Below are 19,659 nucleotides of genomic sequence, written 5' to 3'. Positions count from 1 at the left end.
GTAGCTGGTGTGCACATTAGTAATAGGTGTTTTCAAACACATATGTAACTGGAATATAGAGCATTATTTGGTCCACGGTTTAAAGCTGCTTGTCTGAGGATCAGCTCATCCAACTCTGAGACCACAGTTCTCGACCACATGAGGGCATCATGCTCACTCTAAGTTGGGAATATGATACTGGGCTACTGGAGGAGTGTTTTGTTTGAGAGTGAGGAATGATGGCACTCCACGGGAAAAAAAACAATCAAAATCATCCCCCCTTTAAAACTGCCATCCCCTTTCCATCAAATATGACTTAGCAACCTTTTTAGCATGCAACAACCAACAATAGTGTTTGTCTTTTATCCCATAGCTGCATTGTCTAACATGGTGACAGGCAGCGAAGCTGAACAAACAACTCATTCTCACACGCAAGTATTACTCACATTTCGATTATTTTCAAGTAGACCAGTGGCCAGCAAACAGTTCTAGAAAAGGCAGCGATGGGTGTAGGTTTATGTTCCAAACTGTACACACAGCGTCACCAACCAGGTTATCGGTGATTGTCAGATTCTCTAAGTTTCAGTTGACACCTTATTGGTTAATTGATGATTGGTTTATGCTCGTGTCCACCATCGATGGAGGTCAGTTTGACCTGTCCGTGCTCAAGCTGCAACATCATGACTTCTGACAAGCAGAGGACAATGGATCGGTAGAGCCACACCATCAAATCAGAGACGTGCAGGTCGGATCACAACCGACCTTTCTCACTCTGGTCATGGACTGTCTGTCCTCCCCATTTTGTGTTTGTGCCATTCCCCTTTCAGTCCCTCCTATCCATCAAATATGGTGTAGCAATTGTTTTAGCAAGCTAAAAATCCCCCAAAAAAATCATTAAAATGAAGACACTGTCTTTTTGTCAGTCGCCATCCTTGTATTTTAATAAACAAAAAGTGAGCCCAGGATTTTGTACTTTTCAAAGCCATAGGAAGAAGTCACCATAGTTATTCCATTCAAAACACTCACTTATTTTTTAAAATTAAATTGCAAAAAATGGCTACCAACTCTCGAATGAACATGAACATCATTTTCATTTTAGAAAAATATAGTGCTTGAGTTTCGAAGGACATGAGCCACATTTCTGTTTTGCTGTGGTAATATTAGGCGCAGACACGCGCCCAAGCGTGACTCACAACCTTCAAAACATGCATTTCCTAATTTGCCCAAATGAACATTTATTCACATCAACAACGCTCCTTTAATTACAGTCAAGCTAGCCTCAAGTTGTTTCACCACGTGGACACTGTCTTCTTCCTTTTTCCCCCGGATCCCTGCGGACTGGTCTTAAATTTTAATCACCGCTTTCTCATACGTTCCGTGCATTACCGCGACATAAACAGTGGAGGCTAAAGGATCAACTCGCACTCTGCCAAAGCAGCCCCACTTAGTTATTTGTTGCCCTAAATTCTGCAGAAGTCAGTGGCTTGAGAACAGTGGGACGGCACAAGAGCTGACAGAAGCAGATAATAAGTTCAACTCCAGTAGATTTCTTAGACTTATCGATTCAGTGCATCCTTTTCTTGTCCAATCCTCGAGACAAGAGAAGCAGCTTTTAGGTATCAAACAGCAATTTAAATGCTACCCTGGTTATATAACAAGGAGGAGAGCGCAAAGTTGGTCTAAAACTAAAAAGGGTTCATAACAAGCTTCAGCTCTTTAATGTCACCTATGGAGTGTTGGAGTTCTAGCTCTGAATGGGATTTACCAATTAACAGTGTACAAATGATGTTAAAACAACAAAAGAATTTCTTAGTAAGGAAGCGTTCCCATAGAGCTTGCATGGAAATAGAACACTCCACTGCCAGTCATTTTTTATTCCTTTTTCATACAAGGCTTTGATGTGAGATTTTATTTTTCATAAGGATCTGGCTGTTTCAACCGACAAGAGTTAAAGTCCTTTAAAGAAGCCTGGATTAAAGGAGCTTCTGTGACAGCATAGCGAAACACCTGAACAAATGAATTATATGACAGTTATACCTCACCAATACGGCAAATAAAAATGTTTTAAAATAGAAATGCTATCTTAGCCTAGAATAAGATGAGGAAAAACATTTTCAAAACCACCATTTTGTTTTGAAATGTGCATGGAAACTGTTTTGTATTTTATTTTATATTATTTTATTTATTTATTTATTTTTTAATTATGAAGGATTCTGGTTGATCTGTGGGCACAGATCAACTATAAAGCATTGCAGCCGCCAGCAAAGGATTTCACGAACTGACTCTGATCAAACGTTTGTAGATGTGATACAAATTGTGTCACAACACAGGAGATAAAAGTCCCCTGTTCTTGGTTGAATTTGATTTCGACCAAAGCAAGACAGCCATGAAGTTGTTTACTTACCTGCCGAACAGAATTTAATGAGCGTTAATTACTGCCTACGATTCACTGCTCTTTGAGGTTGTGTTTTTTGAAATATTGACATATTTCCCAGATTTATTAGAGCTAACTAATTAATGTTTAATGGGGCACTATATTCTTTTTTCTCAAATAATATATTCTATAATTCTGAAATTGTGGTCATTCTTCCTTTCTTGTGAATGGTCATTGGGACAGATGGAAGCGCGAGAATGTGACTCGATTTATTTTACATATTTATTATCTTTATTTAACATTGCAATTTACAAGTTATGACTCAACAAATGTTGGCTGAATGGGGCACATTTAAGTGACTCAAATGACAAGGTGAAAAGCGAAAGACCAAGTTCGATGACCTGATCCAGGATACAGTGGGGTTTTTTTTAATGTTTTGTATTGTCATGTTTTCTATGCTTCACTACTGCTATCAGCAACATGCAAAGTTGTGAGGTTTTTCAACTCTTTTGTAGCCAAATAAACATCCGTGATTCAAATGTTTAGATAGTATAACTTCACATGGAAGTAGGAACACAACTTAGCTCTCCCCATTAACATTTATCTATAATTATATTCGCTTTATTTGACTTTATTTTTGCTCAAAATCCAACCAAGAACCATATTCTAAACTACATATTTTTGTTTGAAAACAAGACAGTGAAACGGTCAAAAGAACAACGCATGCGCATTACTGTCTATGTTGGCCAATACCATTGTGAGGAATAAATAGGGGTATTTATTCCATACAAGTCTGCTAAATTCTTTAATGCACCGCATGTTCGTCACACTACGGCAGCTATGTAGGATTTATATTTTATAAATGCTGATATATGTTTTTCTTTTCAACTTGTCAATCAATTTTTTTGGTAAATCTCTTTGACAACAATTTTCATAACCCTCAAAATGGGTCCGACCAAATCCGTTTAGCGGTAAAAATAATTATTTTTAAAAAATAATATCCGTAAAGGATGTTCGTAGCTTCTTTTTTAAATAAAAAGTTTCTAAATAAGCTTGACTGGAATACAACTGGGTCAGAACGGACGGGGTTATTGTCCTCTCACAGCAGGTAACACGCTGTTGCTATCCAGAGTTGAGACACAGGAGGGGGGTGTTGTGCTTTGCGGGTGATGCTAACTAATGTCCCGTCCCAGCTGCGTACACCAGCTGGACACCGGTCAGTTTTCCCGACTCAAAATACTGTCATTTAATAACATGAGTACCGCTGACTAACTTTTCGTAACTCTGTGTATGTGTAACTCTAAGTATGTATTGTGTGAGTTGATACGACAATGCAGTTTTTATGTTGTGAGAAACGATAATGGAGTTTCACATACTCTGCTATTATCTGTTCTGAGTGAAAATAGCAACTTAAATTTTGAATGTCGTGTCGTCTGTAACGTTATTGACAGGTCGTTTTGCGGAATCAGTGCTGCTTCAGCGTTTCCGACGACACTCGAACGCCTCACAGCCCCACCTCCCCCTCACGCTGGAGGTGATTAGGGGACGCGGTGCTGGGCCACAGACGCCGCTCTGGACACTCCCTGCTCCGGGCGGATACTCCAAGTCCATCTCCAGCTCCATTCAAAGTGTCCAGAGCCACGTTCAGCCTCACACACGCCGAGCAGGAGGGAAAAAAACCCGCTCCAGAAGCTTCACTTGGATTCTACTTTTTGTAGTTTAGAGGGTGGATTTCGATCGGCGAGGGAGTAACTTTCAGTTTCAGGGATAAAGAGGTGAGTTTGACATCCCTTGTGTAGAAGCTCAGGAGTGCTTTATGTGTGAAGTTCCTCAGTTAACTTTTGTTGCAAAGTTGCGTTCACGGACTTGCCTCCGGCTCATTCATTCGTTCAGAAGGTTTGTTCTTCGTAGAATTCGGGAGCAGAAGTTTAATTGTTACTCTTTTTTTCTTCCGCGTCCACGTCATATCTCAACGCCAATTCAATAAAAAAAAAAGAAAAAAATGTTCTCTAATTGCATCCATCTGTTCCGGCTTTGTAAGTGGGAGAGAACAGTGGCAGATGTGTCATCGCCAAAGTTTAGGTCACTCACACCAAGAATACAAATCGAGAAGACTTCAACTTGTTTGACTTTCTTCCAAACTTAAGGGTTTGTAAAGCTGATGGTGAAGGAGGATCGATGTTGCTCTGAGGAAAGGGATCAATCTCAGCTTAAAACGTGGATCAAATCAGCGAAGCTCTGAATCCGCTCTGTGGTTTAAATTGAGGAGCAATTTGGAGTTCATAACGATTGCGTTTTCAGTTTGTTCAAACCTGTTAAGTTTCTCTGGAAGTTTCACTCCTGCCTTACATACACCTTTCTCGACTGACATGACTGAACTATAACTTCAGCCGAGCCATTTTTACATTAGACTGTGTTCTTTAAATGCTCTTATATTCACTGCTATTCTAGTCAAGCTGTGTTTCCTCTCGTTCCCAAGAGCATCTGATAAGCCTGCGTGTTGTGTCCCAGACGGAGGTGTTGTGGCTGCTCTGCATTCACCCCCCTGAGTTTATTATGTAAAACCCGGTGGACACTTTGGTGAACCAGATTGCTCAAACATTGAGTGATGTAACCTGTGTGTGTATTGCAAACCAAAACTTTTTGGAATGCAGATGTACTCTGTGTTATGAGGGCAAAACTTGAACCACTACTGATAAAGAAACTACCTCCTGATTGGGTATTTTCACATTATCACATCCTGCCGACTGGTGACTGTTTATCTCTCACGCTTGTCTTCTTGGTGTGATTTTTTTATGTCTTCATAAAAGTATTTAAATAGGCAAACTGGCTTGAGTTTTGGATCCTTTTGTTTGCGTTCTGATTTCCATCGCCCTCACCTGTGTGTCCAACTCGATTTGTCTGAGTCATGAGCTGAACAAAGTCTGTATTGGCCACATAAAGGGGCATGGCGAGCTAGATTTGGCCCCTTGGCTGCAGGTTTGTCCAAGCTTTCTAACAAGCTAATAAATGGAGCACACCAATACAACATGACACTCCATTACTGATTAGGAGGCACACTTCCTGTTGCAATCAATACTAAATAACGTTCATGTTGACTGCAAAAGAATTCAGCTCTTCATCTGTGTGGTATATTGAATTTGGGCTGGTAGTTTGTTAACAGAATTACCAGCAATGTCAGTACACGCTAGAGGGATGCAGTTGTCTAGTGTGTTAAAGGGCCAGAGTCTTCCTGCCTAGAGAAAACCATTTGTCCTTATCTGCGTGTGCAGCTTAGTCCAGTGAGGCGTGTGTCTGGTGTTTGCTCGCTTCAACGATGGTCACGTGCAGCTGCATCCCCCCCCCCAAAACAATCAAGACCCTTTATTACAGAAACAAAGCTGATGAAACTAGTTCATGTGGAGTGGTTTAGAGATTATTTAAGACTGTAGAATTTTGCACAACAAAATAGAAGATGACTCATTAGACAGGTGTCAAAAAAGATTCAATCTCAGAAAAAAGGAGTACAGTTGACTGTACTCTAACTGCATGTAAAATAAATCCATAAAATGGTATTAAAACGTTTGCAGAAAGACATCTCAATAAAAGCCAGCAGAAGTGAGTCACCCAAGTTGAACTACACGATGTCTAACTTTTCCTCCAAATGAGTTCCCCCTCTGTCGCTTGCCTCTGAACTTATCTTGGCTAATTGCTTGGTCTCGGCATGTTTCCTCTTCCTGTGGCGCCGTAATATTGCTGTACATTTGCTTTCAGCTCATTGTTGCTTTAAGTCCTGGACAGCTGCTGCTTCCATTCACTTGTGTGAAGCGAAGCCAAACTAAGTGCTTGGTAGCCTGTCGTGCAGACTGCGTTGATCCTGCTTATGCAGTGCTGTCGGGGGATTTCTAATGTATTCATCATGACACTATGTATATATGTATGGATGTATGTACATTGAGCAAGGGAGTTGACGGGGTACTTTCATTGCAATCCAGGCCATTTTAATGCTGAAATTATCACAACCATTTGGGAAAGGCTTTGATTTATCTCAAGGACATGACAGTAATTATTGTGGAGAATTTGTTGGTTAGATTAAACTTTGATTCTCCCTGGTTATACCTTGAAAATATTTCAGACTGAACTGGCTTTTTAATCTTTATGAATAATCTTTCGTAATGCTTGTCGTGTGTTGTCATTGTCAACCACATAGTGACTTCAGTTCACATATTATTACAGTAGATTATACAGGATTTCAAAGAGCAGATGTTCTTCATCCCCACATTCAGAGTGCATCATGCTGGAGGACCTTACATGGGTACTACAGTCATGCAAATGCAGGGTTCCGACACGTTACCAATGGTGGCACACTGCCATGGTATAAATGAGAGCCGCTACGTCTTCAGGAAAAATAACTTGAAAACAGCAGGTTGTTGTGCCGTCAAACTTTAAAAAAGAAAAATCCTGACGGAAACCCTCAAATGACTGGGACATTAAAGATCATTTTGATCAAATTTAATCGACTATTTTGGTCCATGATCTCAGAATAGGCCTATAATTGATTATTAAATCAGGACCGTTGCGTCCCGAAATGTTGCGTCCAATGTCCACCATGGAAACACCAATGAGTGAACTGTGCTATTTACAACACTATTATCAGAAGTGTTTGTCAACCTGCACACGTTAGCCGACTAGTTGGCTGACTGTTAGTCGGTGACTAGTCGACTGTCAAAATAGTTGTTCGTTGCAGACCAAATAGCTGCTCACTTACTTAGCAAATATAATTACAAAAAAGTGTCCTTGAAACTACAAACTACTCTCTACTAATAATTTTGTTTTCGTTTTCCTCTGCATGTATGACATTGCATTTGATTCGCTGTCAGCCTGCACAAAACAGTCCTCTCAAAAGCGCCTATTTGACTTGTCACAATAGGACAGACGCTGGTGTAAATAGTAATAATATTCTCTCAGCACCGTGTGGATCCCAGTATTGTTTACGAAACCACATTAGACTATTGTCCCCCGTCAGTCACCTGGTTCCCTTTTCAATCAAGCTTTTATCTTCCAGTGAATTAATTACACTACGCTTGTTTGTTCCCTTGCTATCATCATTTACCATTGTTAGCTCATGTTTTGCAAATGCCCCGCACTTGCAGCCTCTCTGCAGTTTGAGTCGAAATCGAATAGTAAATATATTGCAATGTTTGTTTGGACTACCGGTTAATATTTAACCAGGCAGAATGTCTGAAGGCTTTTGAAATTCAGCTCGTCTCGCACGCCATCGCCTTATCAGAGTGTCGGTTTAAATTTCCATGTTCAGAAATTACTTTGAGACTCAATATTGAAATGTTTGTTAAACATTTTCTCCATTGCCAAACGTGCCTGATTATTCCTCCGCTGCATTTCACCCGAGCTGATCTGCATCTGGATTGGTGTTGAGGACTTCCAGATCATGTTTCTGTGCAGCAGCTTGACCTCTGCTCTTGTAAAGCCCATGTCCAGTCCCGTACTTTGGCTGAGACCCATCATCCCGCTGCTGTTCCACTAAGAAGTGTTTTAATCTCCATCATTTGCCTGCAGAGCTCTAATATTGTGACACGTCTGCCGCGAGAAGGTCAACTTAACAAGCAGAGAATTTACTTAGTCCAGACTTTCATTCCTTGTAATAGATTTTGCTGTCAATTATTTGCACACAGATAACAATGTCATCCCAAATGGCCACAAGAAGAATTACGCCAGTCATAGCAACGCACACACACACACACAACAGATTTTTCTCAAAATAATCCCTCTTAACGCAGTTTTTCCAAACCTCAAAATCATACCTTATTGGTTTGTGAATAAATGTGTGCTTTCTTAATGACCTAGAAGAGCACGTAACCTCAGTCTAGTGGCCGTAAATAATACATGTGCATTTAATGGAGTTCACCCACCGCCCGGTCTGTAGCAATATGTAGGTCAGGTTGTGTTTTCAATAGTATGATGCAGGATTAAAATGATAGGTAACAACTGGCAGACAGTGACGTAACTCATCTCCTCGTTGAGACTTGTTCTTAAGTCGCAACCAAAAATACTGGTCTATAATAGTTTAAAATCGGTTTAGCTTGGACTCTGACACAAAGGTCGGAAAATATCCCTACTGGATATTCACTGGGTTGAATCAAGGTAACGTACATCCGGGAGAGTGTATTTGAGTGTGCTTTTTTCCCCCCTTCATTTATGAGATTAATGCCAGCTAAACCGTGTTTACCACCGAAACATGCATCAGAGAGATTTCATCAATCTCTGGGATGTGAAATGCATCAGGAAGATTGATAAGGCTGCAGCTCTATAACGCACTTTCGCCGAGTAGTTCGCTGAACTTTGTCCGATTTAAACAGATCGTACGTAATATATAGATGACTGAAAATCGTACTTTGCCAGGATGAGATCTTAGAAGGACAAGATCTTTGCCCTCGATGTGAACTTGTTGCACTTTTTCTAAACAGAATATTCAGTCTTGCTCATCCCTCTTTCACTCAGCAGCAAAGATAATCCACCCAGTTTAATCAAGGCTGTCAGGTTTCCCTCGTTCTCTATCTTTGGAGTCGCTACAACAGTTAGCAGCAGGCAGCAACTCTTATTAATGGGATTTTAGAGCCGTCTGCCGGGAAGCCACCTCCGAATCTAGGGTAGTGGGTTACCAGAGGAGGAGTTAAGGGCATCCTGCTGCACGTGTATCCAATAAATAATGGGTCAGAAGGATTCCAGCCGACCTGCACTCGCTTAGAGATTCAGCAGACAGGGTCGTCATTGGATTTTGCTGATGAAATTTCGATAGCAGACTTGTTTACACTGCTTCACCATGTTGTTTGTTTACAGGTTTGCTCCCATGCAGGGTGTGTAATGACTTCATAGATATTGGTTTTTCCAGGATTGATTATGGCAGCTTCTAACAAATCATTTAATGCCCCCGCCTGCCATGTTTTACCAACAGAACCTCAAACTGTTGGAATCTTTGACTGGTTTATCAATTTATTTAATCTGAAAAATACAAAGGTCAGCATGTTACTTAATATCGCTATTCAATATCTACCTGATCACTGAACTATTATTTTTAAAATAACATTATATGGACTGGATTGTTACTCTTCTGCTTGACCATTAAGTAAAACATCACATTCTGTAGCACGATGGTGGCTTTGTCCATATGTATTTAGCAATGAGTAAACAGGTTTTTGTCCACCAACTAAAATAACTGATTCCAATCTGAACTGCAAGGCCACCGTCTCATACATTTTTTTTACGTCATAATTGTTGGCTGTTTAATAGTTTCTGTTTTTCATTAAATAAAATGAGTAAAGAGTTTACTTCAGGTCATGGTGTGATAATAATGCTATCTATAGTAGGTGTGTTATCTCAATACGCTCAAATATTGCTATACTTGATTGTGCAATATTTTTGTTGAAATATCTCAATACTCGATTGTGTGATATTTAATGCATAGATACTAAGATATGCTGCTGCATAAAGGAGCAATTCATTCCTCTGTGTGAAATTTAACTGGAACCATAACTGGACTGATGTCATAATAATGAACCTGTTTTCTTGTTCATACTATTGTACTGCATTATCTGATTTCCACCCTTAAAGTGATTGTTCTTATTACAATGTATAGCAAAACTTACAGCATAACAATGCATCACAATGTATCATTTCACCACATCTGTATCAGGATACGTATCGTATCGCAAGATACCTGCCAATACACAGCCATAGACAATAGTCACACTTTGAGCTTAATATTACGTTTTCATTTAGTTTTAAAAGAAACTGACTGCTGTTTGATGTTAACGAAAGATTGCAGATGATATTAATACTAACTCGATCTTTCCTCACTAGTTGAAGATTTGTCCTTGTTCCAATTTTGGTCATTCCTCTCGTTTTAAAATGTGATCCTCTTCTGTGCCAGCCAGTGGCCATCATGCAAAAATAGAGTTGTAGCATGAGAGCGGCGGCTGCATGGCCTCATTTGTTGGCCGGTTTATGTGAGCTGTCACAACAGGGAGACATTTCTTTCTTTTGGTCCTGCAAAGCCCTGCATTAAGGCCATGAATGTATGCTAGGCGCCTCTTTTATCTCGATCCCTATAGCAATTGGATTATTGTCCGAAAAGCGATTGATGCTAACGCTGGACTAAAAAACTGCCACCGCTAGCAGTGTCATTGTCCAGGTGCATTTCCACTGAGGTCGTGTGCTGGCCCTGAATGTCTTTCTTTGCTAGACAAAAGTGTTTCATTTCAAAGCGATGGGAAAATATAACTTGCTATATTTTCAGCTGCGAGGTTCTCGCGTTTGCAATTATCTAATGGTACATTCTTTAATGCCCGAAGGGAACACGGCTGCACTGCCGATCACAAGGCCTCGCTCCCCCCTGGAGTCCAACCAAACACTGCTGTACAAACATGTCCACCATAGGGTTTGTTTTCTTTGGCTATGTTAAGGATTGTTTACTGCCACTTAAAAGTTACAGGAGACCTTGTCACTGATGACTGATAAACATGGATTAATTGCTTCCAGGGGGACTGTCCATTATGTTTTTCTTGACCCAACCTGCTAAATTTCTTTTGCTTCCTGTGTTTTTGCTTTCAGGGGGGGACACCAGCAGCCAAGATGGAGGTGAAAACATCACTTCTAGACAACATGATTGGGGTCGGCGACATGGTCCTGCTCGAGCCCCTCTCTGAAGACTCCTTCCTCGAGAACCTGAAGAAACGCTTTGACCACAATGAGATCTATGTAAGAGATTGATTTGTTTGCTTTCCACTCGTAACCCGTATGGCCTTCTATAACGTTGGATTGGTGGGGTGAAAGCTAGTGGCATAATATTCAGGGTACAGTTTGAAATTTCTTGTTGATAATTGACAAAACCAGGGTTCTCCCCAGCGCTTTATCTACACTGGGGTTTTGACCCTCTATAGGACTATAAAGGACGTACAACGTCCTTGTCCCCTTCCCGGAGACACCACGTAAGAATCTTCAAAAAAATCATTTTGTTTCACTTTCAAGGTCCATCAGGAACAAGACTGTTAAGGCAAATGTGTAACTTTGCACTTTTAAAACCTCTTTTTCTAAAACAAATGTTATTGTTTCCTTACATTTAGCATGGTGTGGTATATATAGTGATACACCTTCACATGTACATACCCATCAAACAAAAACGAAAAATCCTTGCATCCTTTGCTGTATATTTGCTCATGATTTCACCCTTCTTTAACAAAAACAACTGAAACATGCTGGAAAACACCGGCTTCAGCCCAGGCAAGTGGCACGGAAGCAGTCGCCACAAAAACCACCCAATCAATAAATCGCATCATGGAGCAATGTCAATGATGCCTTTGCAATGAAGCATGTAATAGTGAGCTGTGAGATGAGCACACAGCTCTGCCAGAGGATGTTTATACTGAGGCACAGTTGTCCCTATATCTGACATATAGGTTTTCAGCAACCTTCTTTGTGCTGCTTTTGCAGTTTTGCAGCTTGAGATGTCAGCCAGGATAATTACAGCTCTGCTTTGGTTCCTGCTGGCTCGCTCGGTTAAAGCCTAAGGAGTGATGTCACCTCATACAGCAATGATTTCCATAACAGAGTGATTTCTTGAGCTGCACCATTCAACCGAGAAAACATGATGAAAGCTGGTGGGGCTACTGTTGTTTTATGTCAAGATAAACTTGCATTTCCATTTGAGTTTTGCTTATTGACTAAAGTTGCTTCTTTCTAAATGACCAGTTCACAGGAGGTGAATACTAGTGTCGTTTCCCAGAAATATTTGTTTGATGGGTTTATTCATCTTTTTCTTTTAGGCTGCTGTATCAGATTGGTGAGCTTTAAGGAGAGCATACTGACTGGCTGTTTACTGTACTCTGACTCCTTGGTTTTTTTTAGCGTTACAGGATGAACATTCCAACAGCTGCGGGAGACTTCTCCAGCTTCCGGCAGTTAGGCCTCAGATGTGCTTTCACCCGTACATTATGGGACATATTTAAGTGTTTATAGAACTATCCAGGATGTTTCATCCTAGATATTTATCAGGTCTCAAAATTATTTGGTTGAAGCTATTTCCATACAAATCTCCCAGGTCATATGAGGTCAAAACTTCGATCACTTTCTGATTGAATTCTTGTTTTCTTGTTTCTTGGTCTTTGTTTTGATCTCTCACAGGGAAAAAGTCCCTTCTTTATCTGTTACGCAAATCACAGCTTTTTTAACTTGTGGAGACAAGCCTCTTTGTTTGTACCTGAGGAAGTTTAGTTGCTTTGCAGAATTTATTTGTAATAAATTTGCTTATTCTATGCCACGGTGGGTGGGAGTTGATGTGCCATCAGTGAGTCATTTGTAATTCCCTTCTGAACAGATGTTTTAGTCAGTATAATTACACTACACTGAAGTTGATAATGTCATCCTTAACTGGTGAGCTACCTCTTCACAGATCTGTAAACAAAGCATTAATGTCAACAATAATTTTCCAAGGCGTTGAGGTTTGTTTAGAAAATGTGTTTTGCCACTCTTCATCAAGTGAGAATATCCTTTAGTCAGAATAATGCCTTTCATTGAAAGTTAAACACAATGCAATTATTTTTTTCACTCAATCTATTTTTTGCACTCAATCTAGCAAGTAAATCTTGTTCTTTTTGTTGCTCATTACCGAAAACATGTGACACTGTTGACATATACAGACACCCTCGGACTTTTCAGCAGTCCTCTGCACTTTTAAAAGCTCAACTTCAGCCTCCGATGCTGCTGAAAAAAGGAGACTGTGGGAGGTTGTAATGTTGCCACGGGAAATGCAACGCTCCACTCCTGTCAGAGTGCGTTATGCAACAACCATTACCATGGACAGCAGAGCGAATGTTTCAGGTTGATGTTTGCAAGTGCTATCTCTGCTCTGTTTGCAGCGTAGGAGGATGAAGATTATGCCTTGTTATGTTCGTGTTCAGCGATATCTGGAGTGTCATCAGTTCCACAGACGCAGTGTGAATGTTTCATGAAGGAAATTTTCGGTGGGAAGATGTGAGATTTCGCTTTTTATATACGAAATACAAAGCCAGTTTCAAGTTTGCCTGGTCTTATCACTTTCATTTGGATGACCATTTAATGGGATGGGTTTTTCTTGAAACTCACTTGAAAGCTGATCTCCCTTGTTCTGCGATTGTATTCCAGGTGTTGTAAACTCTTTAGCTCTTATTATATCTTGAAATAAAATGTGGAAATTACCTGAGGAGTATTGAGGTGTTGTTTTCACCCATTATAAGTGCTGTAGAAGCCTCTGCCTCTGGTAGAGTGCACTGCTTTTCCCTGCCAAAAGAACACATAACTTTCTCATGGAGATCAATGAATATTTGCTTTCACTTCAGGCTTTACAAGACTCAACAAAGTTCCTGGAAGCACTGTCTTTGAAAATTGACATGATACATTTTTTGGAATATGTCATTAACACACCTTGTCCTTGTATCCCCATCCAGACCTACATTGGCAGTGTGGTCATCTCCATGAACCCATACAGGTCACTGCCCATCTACACACCAGACAAGGTGGAGGAGTATCGAAACAGGAACTTCTATGAGCTCAGTCCGCACATGTAAGTTCACTTAATTTCTTCTTCAGGAACCCTACTGTTGAATTCTGATTATTTTCGTTCTTTTTGATATGTTTTTTCTGCCTTGGTGCCAAGACCACAGCAATGCACCCTTTGAGTCTGCTATAGGAATTAGTTCATCAATCCCTTGGTTCACTGAAGTAATTGCTTAACCAAACTCGGAATTATTTCATCCTTCTGTTTTTATGGGAATCAGTGCGTAAAACTTGGCAGAAAGGGATCAAATCCACTCCATGACCTATGACTGTGACACCACTCTTTCGTCAATAGATTGCGCGTGTGTTTTGTTTCGTTTTTGGCTGGTAGCAAATTGAGTTGAAGCCCACTGCAAAGTTTGCAGCCTAAAATGACCAAGTGACTGAAACAGTAGGTGGCAACGGCGACGGTTCTCTCTGGTGAATGGACAGATTTGTCCTTGTCCGTATTCAGTCCACTTGCTTGCCATCTGTCTTTTGGCAACGTCAAGGATGAATCACTGTGCGGTTGCCAAGCTAAAACAAAGCTGTCAATTAGTTTCTCTTGTCATGCCGCTCGGGCTTTAACCCCCTGAGAGAGCAAGGGTTTGATGTGTCAGTTTTCTTTTGTCCAGGAGCACGACTTTCTTTTGACTGACTTTGGGGTTGTGAGTGGGTTACAAGCTTCATGCTGTCTCGGATTAAAAAGCTTTAATGTTTTCTGGACTGTCTTTATGTTGCTCTTCATGCTCATGTATTGTTGCTTTTGAAGCTTCCTCCTATTTATGACAAGTTTACATTCAGCAATTACAAAGCAAATGTTGGTCAGAAGATAAAAAATGGAAAATAAATTCCCTCTAACCAGGGTCAGATTATCCATGAATGGGCATGTGCCAAAGGGCACCTCCATGTATATTATATGTCTAATAAACAGTACAGTTAACCTCAAAAGTCAAAGTTTTAAAGTGAATTTAAACCTAAGATAATTTTATTATTTGAATGTGCTATGCACGTTAACGCTCTAGTGGACAAGTTCAGAGAGCTGCAAGGGAGCAGAGAAGGAAGAAGGGCGCAGACGACTGGTTAATGAGTGCTTCCTTGTGGTTTTTGGTGTGTCAAGGTGCTATAAATCAGAGGACATTTTGCACCTTCGAACCCTGATTATTTATTTTTGCGTGTTCGCTACTGTGTATAATAGTAGTGCACCAAACTGAAAATTTGCCTTGCAATTGCTTTGTGAAATGTCTTGTGGATCTCAATCTAGGTTAAATGTCTTGAGCTGAGGATGACAAGATTCAGTCATCTATTATGAACCCCAACTTTAGACTTTAAGAAGATTGAACTCTTTTAATAGGCTCAAGGGTTAGACCTATAATGCCAGTCCAAGATCGTTTTAAAACGCTCTATGTTTTGGTCATAATCCTGCAGTTTGAACCATCTGGACTAAAGTTGACCTGTGCACCTCAAGGGGTCTCTTTGTGTTTGATATTTCTTTAAGTTATCCGTGTGTTGTATCCATTTTTTTACTGTGGGCCATCAGAAATGTAGAAAAATAATCTTAAATATGCAAAGACTTCTGATCAATGTTATACCTTTCACATGTGCTGTATAGAATCTCAAATATCAGTCATTCGACTGACAGTCAACTTCTTGACATTGTACTTAAAACGTTTGCAGATATCAAATCGTAAAAAGCATAATATTGTCACAAAATGAATTCATGATTGTATCAGGTCCATCGTCTTACCTACCTTATGTTCCGTCCTGGCTGGGTCTCCCTGAATATGAAATTGTATTTGTTTTTTAAGAGTCTCATTTACCCTCCCATTCCATTCCATTGATATGATATTGATAACTTGTGTAGAATCATACTGCTTTTCATTTTATTTAAACAGGTTTTTTTTCCCCATGTTTACCACACCATTTAATTACACTAGAAAGCTGACTGACAGGTTTGGATTCAGGCTTTAATTTAGGTAGCAGCAGGAGTTCTCAGGTAACCTCCTCTTCCTGTCGTTGATCCTCACTAGACGGTTAAACAATATGAAAGCAGCAGCCTTAAATGGGTTTCAGTAAAATGTCTGACTGGAGGGTGGGCGACCCCTCGCAGTGCCAGAGGAGGTCTGTAAGACAACCCTTTGAATTTCTCTCTCTAAACTTTTAATTGTCTTGAAATCCGAAACGTTTAACACTGTTCAGGTGCGAAAAAAAAACACGTTTAGGTTTGTGTAATTTTTTTTTCTTCCCTTTATCTGTTTCCCCAGCGTGAAGCAATCATCTTTCAACTTACTCTGTCAGCACTCCTTTTAATATTAAGCACATGATACACATGGCAAAGGTGTGGCTCTTCACGCGTTAACACAATTCACCAACCGATTTAGCTGGAGCCTTTTACGATCTCTCACATGGCCTTCAGCTAACCACCCTGTAAATAACACCACCATGTCGATTGGCTGCTCTGAATAGCAGAATTGATCCGTGGTGGGGTGCGACCACTAAAGTACAGTGTACCTCATTTAATCTTACAGAAAATGTATTTGAAAGGAACAGTTATTATTTTTCTAACCAAGACGTCCTGTAAATCATCAATCATTTTCTCTCCTTGGCTACCGTGCCAACTTCCCTGCCCAGATGAATGACCCATTCATTAAAAGACACTCCCTATGGTGCAAACTTTCCTCCCCTCCACTCCAGGGCTGGGCCTTTGAGATGAGCTAATTAATGGCCTTCCCCGAGCGTGGCGGCATTACAGATGGCCTGAAGTCACCAATTTCCGTCCACATCCAGCCAAGCCAGACACAGATTTGAGTACGTCTGTTTTGGGGGTGTGTCTCGAGGGTGGGATCATATTTCCCTGTTGTTTAATGAGCTATTGAGACCCCTAATGCTCACAGCAGTCAATACTTTGTGCCACTGGAGATTTGGCTTGCAGAAGGTACCACGGCTGGCTAATGGAGCGATGAGGCCCAGTGTCAGACATATGTCAGGGATTTCAGCTGCGGCACACGGGCTTCTTGACAGCCTGACTGTGAAATTGGCTTTGTTTGACTTCTTAGCACCTCATCCACTTACAGATTAAAATGTAACATTAGTATAAAAATAACAGTTTTCAAAAACTAATTCCTGATAATGTTAAAAGAGAGGAAGTTGTGTTGTCTGGTCGTGTACCATATTTACTTCACCAAATGTCTCTCGGCAATGTGCTCAATCGATGCATGCCGATTGCTGTTACCGTTTTTTAAACTGCAGCGGTTCACAAGTTGAGATAACCGCTTCGACAGCAACTAGTCCCCAACTCTGTCTGCTCAAAAATAATTGAATAAATAAATAAAGATCACTTATATTGTGGCATGACAGGCCTTTCCCCATTGCGTAGGGACACCCTATGCTGAGCCTCTCCCAGCATAGAGGGAAGTGTCTCACCCGTCAGTCAATGAAGAAGGACTTTGAAGGAGAACCACAAGGAGCACTGCCACCCTTTTTCTTCTGGTACATAATTGGATCAGTGCCAGAGTACCGGAAGCTTTTCAGCTATTGGTTTTACCACAAGTAGTCTGGTTTCCCCCGCAGCACTTTTTTTTTGCCAAGATGGGTGCCATCATTACGTCTCTTGAAGGCAACTTTGGAAACATGCTCAAGAGACAGAAGATTAATATTTCAAACCTGAATCAAACTTGAGTCAAATGTATTTCGATAAAATGCTTGCTGGAACCAGATTGATGCGAAGGTTGTTTGCGCATTCTGCTTGCACAAATAGCTTAGTTTATTTGTAAAGAGTTAACAATACTTTTGCATAGGTTATGGAGGCTGCTGTTGAAGTATTGATAACAATAAACTAAGTCAAGACGTTAGTCAAATGCCATTCAAAATAGCCAACGCGAGGGTTATAGGTACTAGTGTAGAGGTAGATCACAGTGTGAGAGTGAGATGCTGGGATACTGTGCTGCCATATGTGTCGTACGCGATGCTGGGCTGCTACGTGCTGCGGAGCCACACATTGAATTAAAAAAAAAAAAAAGCATCCGCTGGCTCTTGCTGGCCGTGGTCGTAAGTCGGATGTTATTTGTATCAATAAAATCCCGATGATACATATCCCCCATTGATCAGAGCCACAAAAACAACCAATGTGGGAAAACCCTGTGCTGATTTAAATATAACAATTATAAGTAATTGTCCAAAAGAGAAATGCAAGCCTCTAATCCTTATCCAGTTGTGACTCCCTGCGTCAGATGCTTGTCAGGTTAAAGCAGTCAGTCAATTGAGTCAGGTCCTTGATCAAATTAAGCAAGTCCTAGTCGACCGCAATCAATCATCTAGCTCAAGCTTCAAAGAGCCCTTTTTTGTTTTGAATATTTTTCTATCTCTCCCACTTTGGTGACTAGATGTTTATTCTTTAGCAAAAAGTGTTGCAGTCTTAAATGCACCCTGATTTTTCCTCTCAGCTGCTGATTAAAAAGGTGACATAATGTGTAAGTGTTGTTTTTGTGTTATGTGCTTCTGGAGTTTCAAGTAGGCGTTTATAAACTGCCGGCCAGATCTTGCTCGTAGGTAGATTGAAGTGGGCACTTATTGAATGGCATTTCGACACAGGTGGGCAGAATAAGAGCACTCAGGCTTGTGTTGGCGGACTGGTGGGCTCATTGAACCTGGAGACAGATGACAAGCTGTGTGCGAGTTACCTTTGCCACCCACGCAGACATAAATTCAGGAAATAAATACCTGTTTTGTATCTCATGTTGACATGAGCAATTTGAAATTCTGACGATACCGATGTGCGATGCTGGAAGGTCCTGTGGAGGTGAAGACCTCAATGTTGAGACAAATTCAATCGTAAGTTTTATCAGGAATTCAGAGCTGGTGAGCTGGCGGCTCATGATGTGCTTGATTTCATAGCAACATGAAAGTTGCCAACAACAGGGTTTGTAGTTTGGTTGGTTGCAGAGGTGCTGTAGTGGGGTCAGGATTTTAGATGACAATAAATTGGTTTTAACTAAATGGACCAAGCAAGAAATGTGTTCGTAATGTAGTAAGGTCATAGTTTCCTCACCATCAGTCACAGAGGACTCCACCTTTTAAGGTAGACTGGGACCCCCCATCAAGCACCGACACATCTGCTTCACATAATGGACGTGTATTGTGAGAGTGGTTTCTGGAGAATCAATCTCACATGGATGGTCACCACAGAGTCCAGACCTTAACTCCATGGAGAGTTTTAGGATGTGCTGGAAAAGGTTCTGTGTAGTGGCTAGGCTCTCCTATCATCAGTACAAGATGTTGGTGAAAATGTAATGCAATACTGAAAAGAAATCCTACCATTATAAAACAGTCTGAGAAGGTTACTCCACAGGCAGTTAACTCAGCTAATATATTCTGACTCGGGTTCCAATTTCCTCAGCTGTCCCCGTCTTTTTGATCACATATTTAAATAACAACTTCATGTTGCTTTCTTGATCATTCAGTCTTCTTTCTTTCCCCTCCCTTTCCATGTACTGGATGTGTCGTCTTTTGAGCTGCACAGTAGCAGCCTATGTGATTACAGAACCCTTCAGCAATCATTAATAGACTTATGAATTCCTAGGCATTCCGAGATGATGCTTTCATCCTCCCACAGTTGAGCACAAAACTGATTAAACATTGGCTCATTTTTCCTTTATCTGTTCAGCGATTTCATTTTCATAGAGTTCTCCCCCTCTCTGTGACTGATCCAAACCATTGTAAAGCTTCACTCTATTCACTGACAG

At 40.7% G+C, this 19,659-nt stretch overlaps 1 protein-coding gene across 6 annotated transcripts in view; it reads left to right on the top strand.

Annotated features, from left to right (window-relative positions):
* Nucleotides 1-3,361: 3,361 nt before the first annotated feature.
* Nucleotides 3,362-19,659, top strand: part of myo1b (myosin IB) — a 52,412-nt gene continuing 36,114 nt past the window's right edge. For 3 of the 6 annotated variants that reach the window (XM_053876695.1, XM_053876692.1, XM_053876693.1), the window contains exons 1-4: nt 3,369-3,461; nt 3,805-4,128; nt 10,961-11,107; nt 13,831-13,946. In XM_053876695.1, the coding sequence (XP_053732670.1) occupies nt 10,982-11,107; nt 13,831-13,946 (242 nt within the window). In that variant the 5' untranslated portion in view covers nt 3,369-3,461; nt 3,805-4,128; nt 10,961-10,981. Of the gene's footprint in view, nt 3,462-3,804; nt 4,129-10,960; nt 11,108-13,830; nt 13,947-19,659 lie in introns of those variants that run through there. The other 3 variants (XM_053876691.1, XM_053876690.1, XM_053876696.1) reach the window with 2 other exon arrangements.

The sequence above is a fragment of the Synchiropus splendidus genome, chromosome 10 (assembly GCF_027744825.2).
Source record: "Synchiropus splendidus isolate RoL2022-P1 chromosome 10, RoL_Sspl_1.0, whole genome shotgun sequence".
NCBI lineage: Eukaryota > Metazoa > Chordata > Actinopteri > Syngnathiformes > Callionymidae > Synchiropus > Synchiropus splendidus.
The sequence above is the reverse complement of the archived record's forward strand: the minus strand, read 5'-3'. Positions and strand labels throughout refer to the sequence as shown.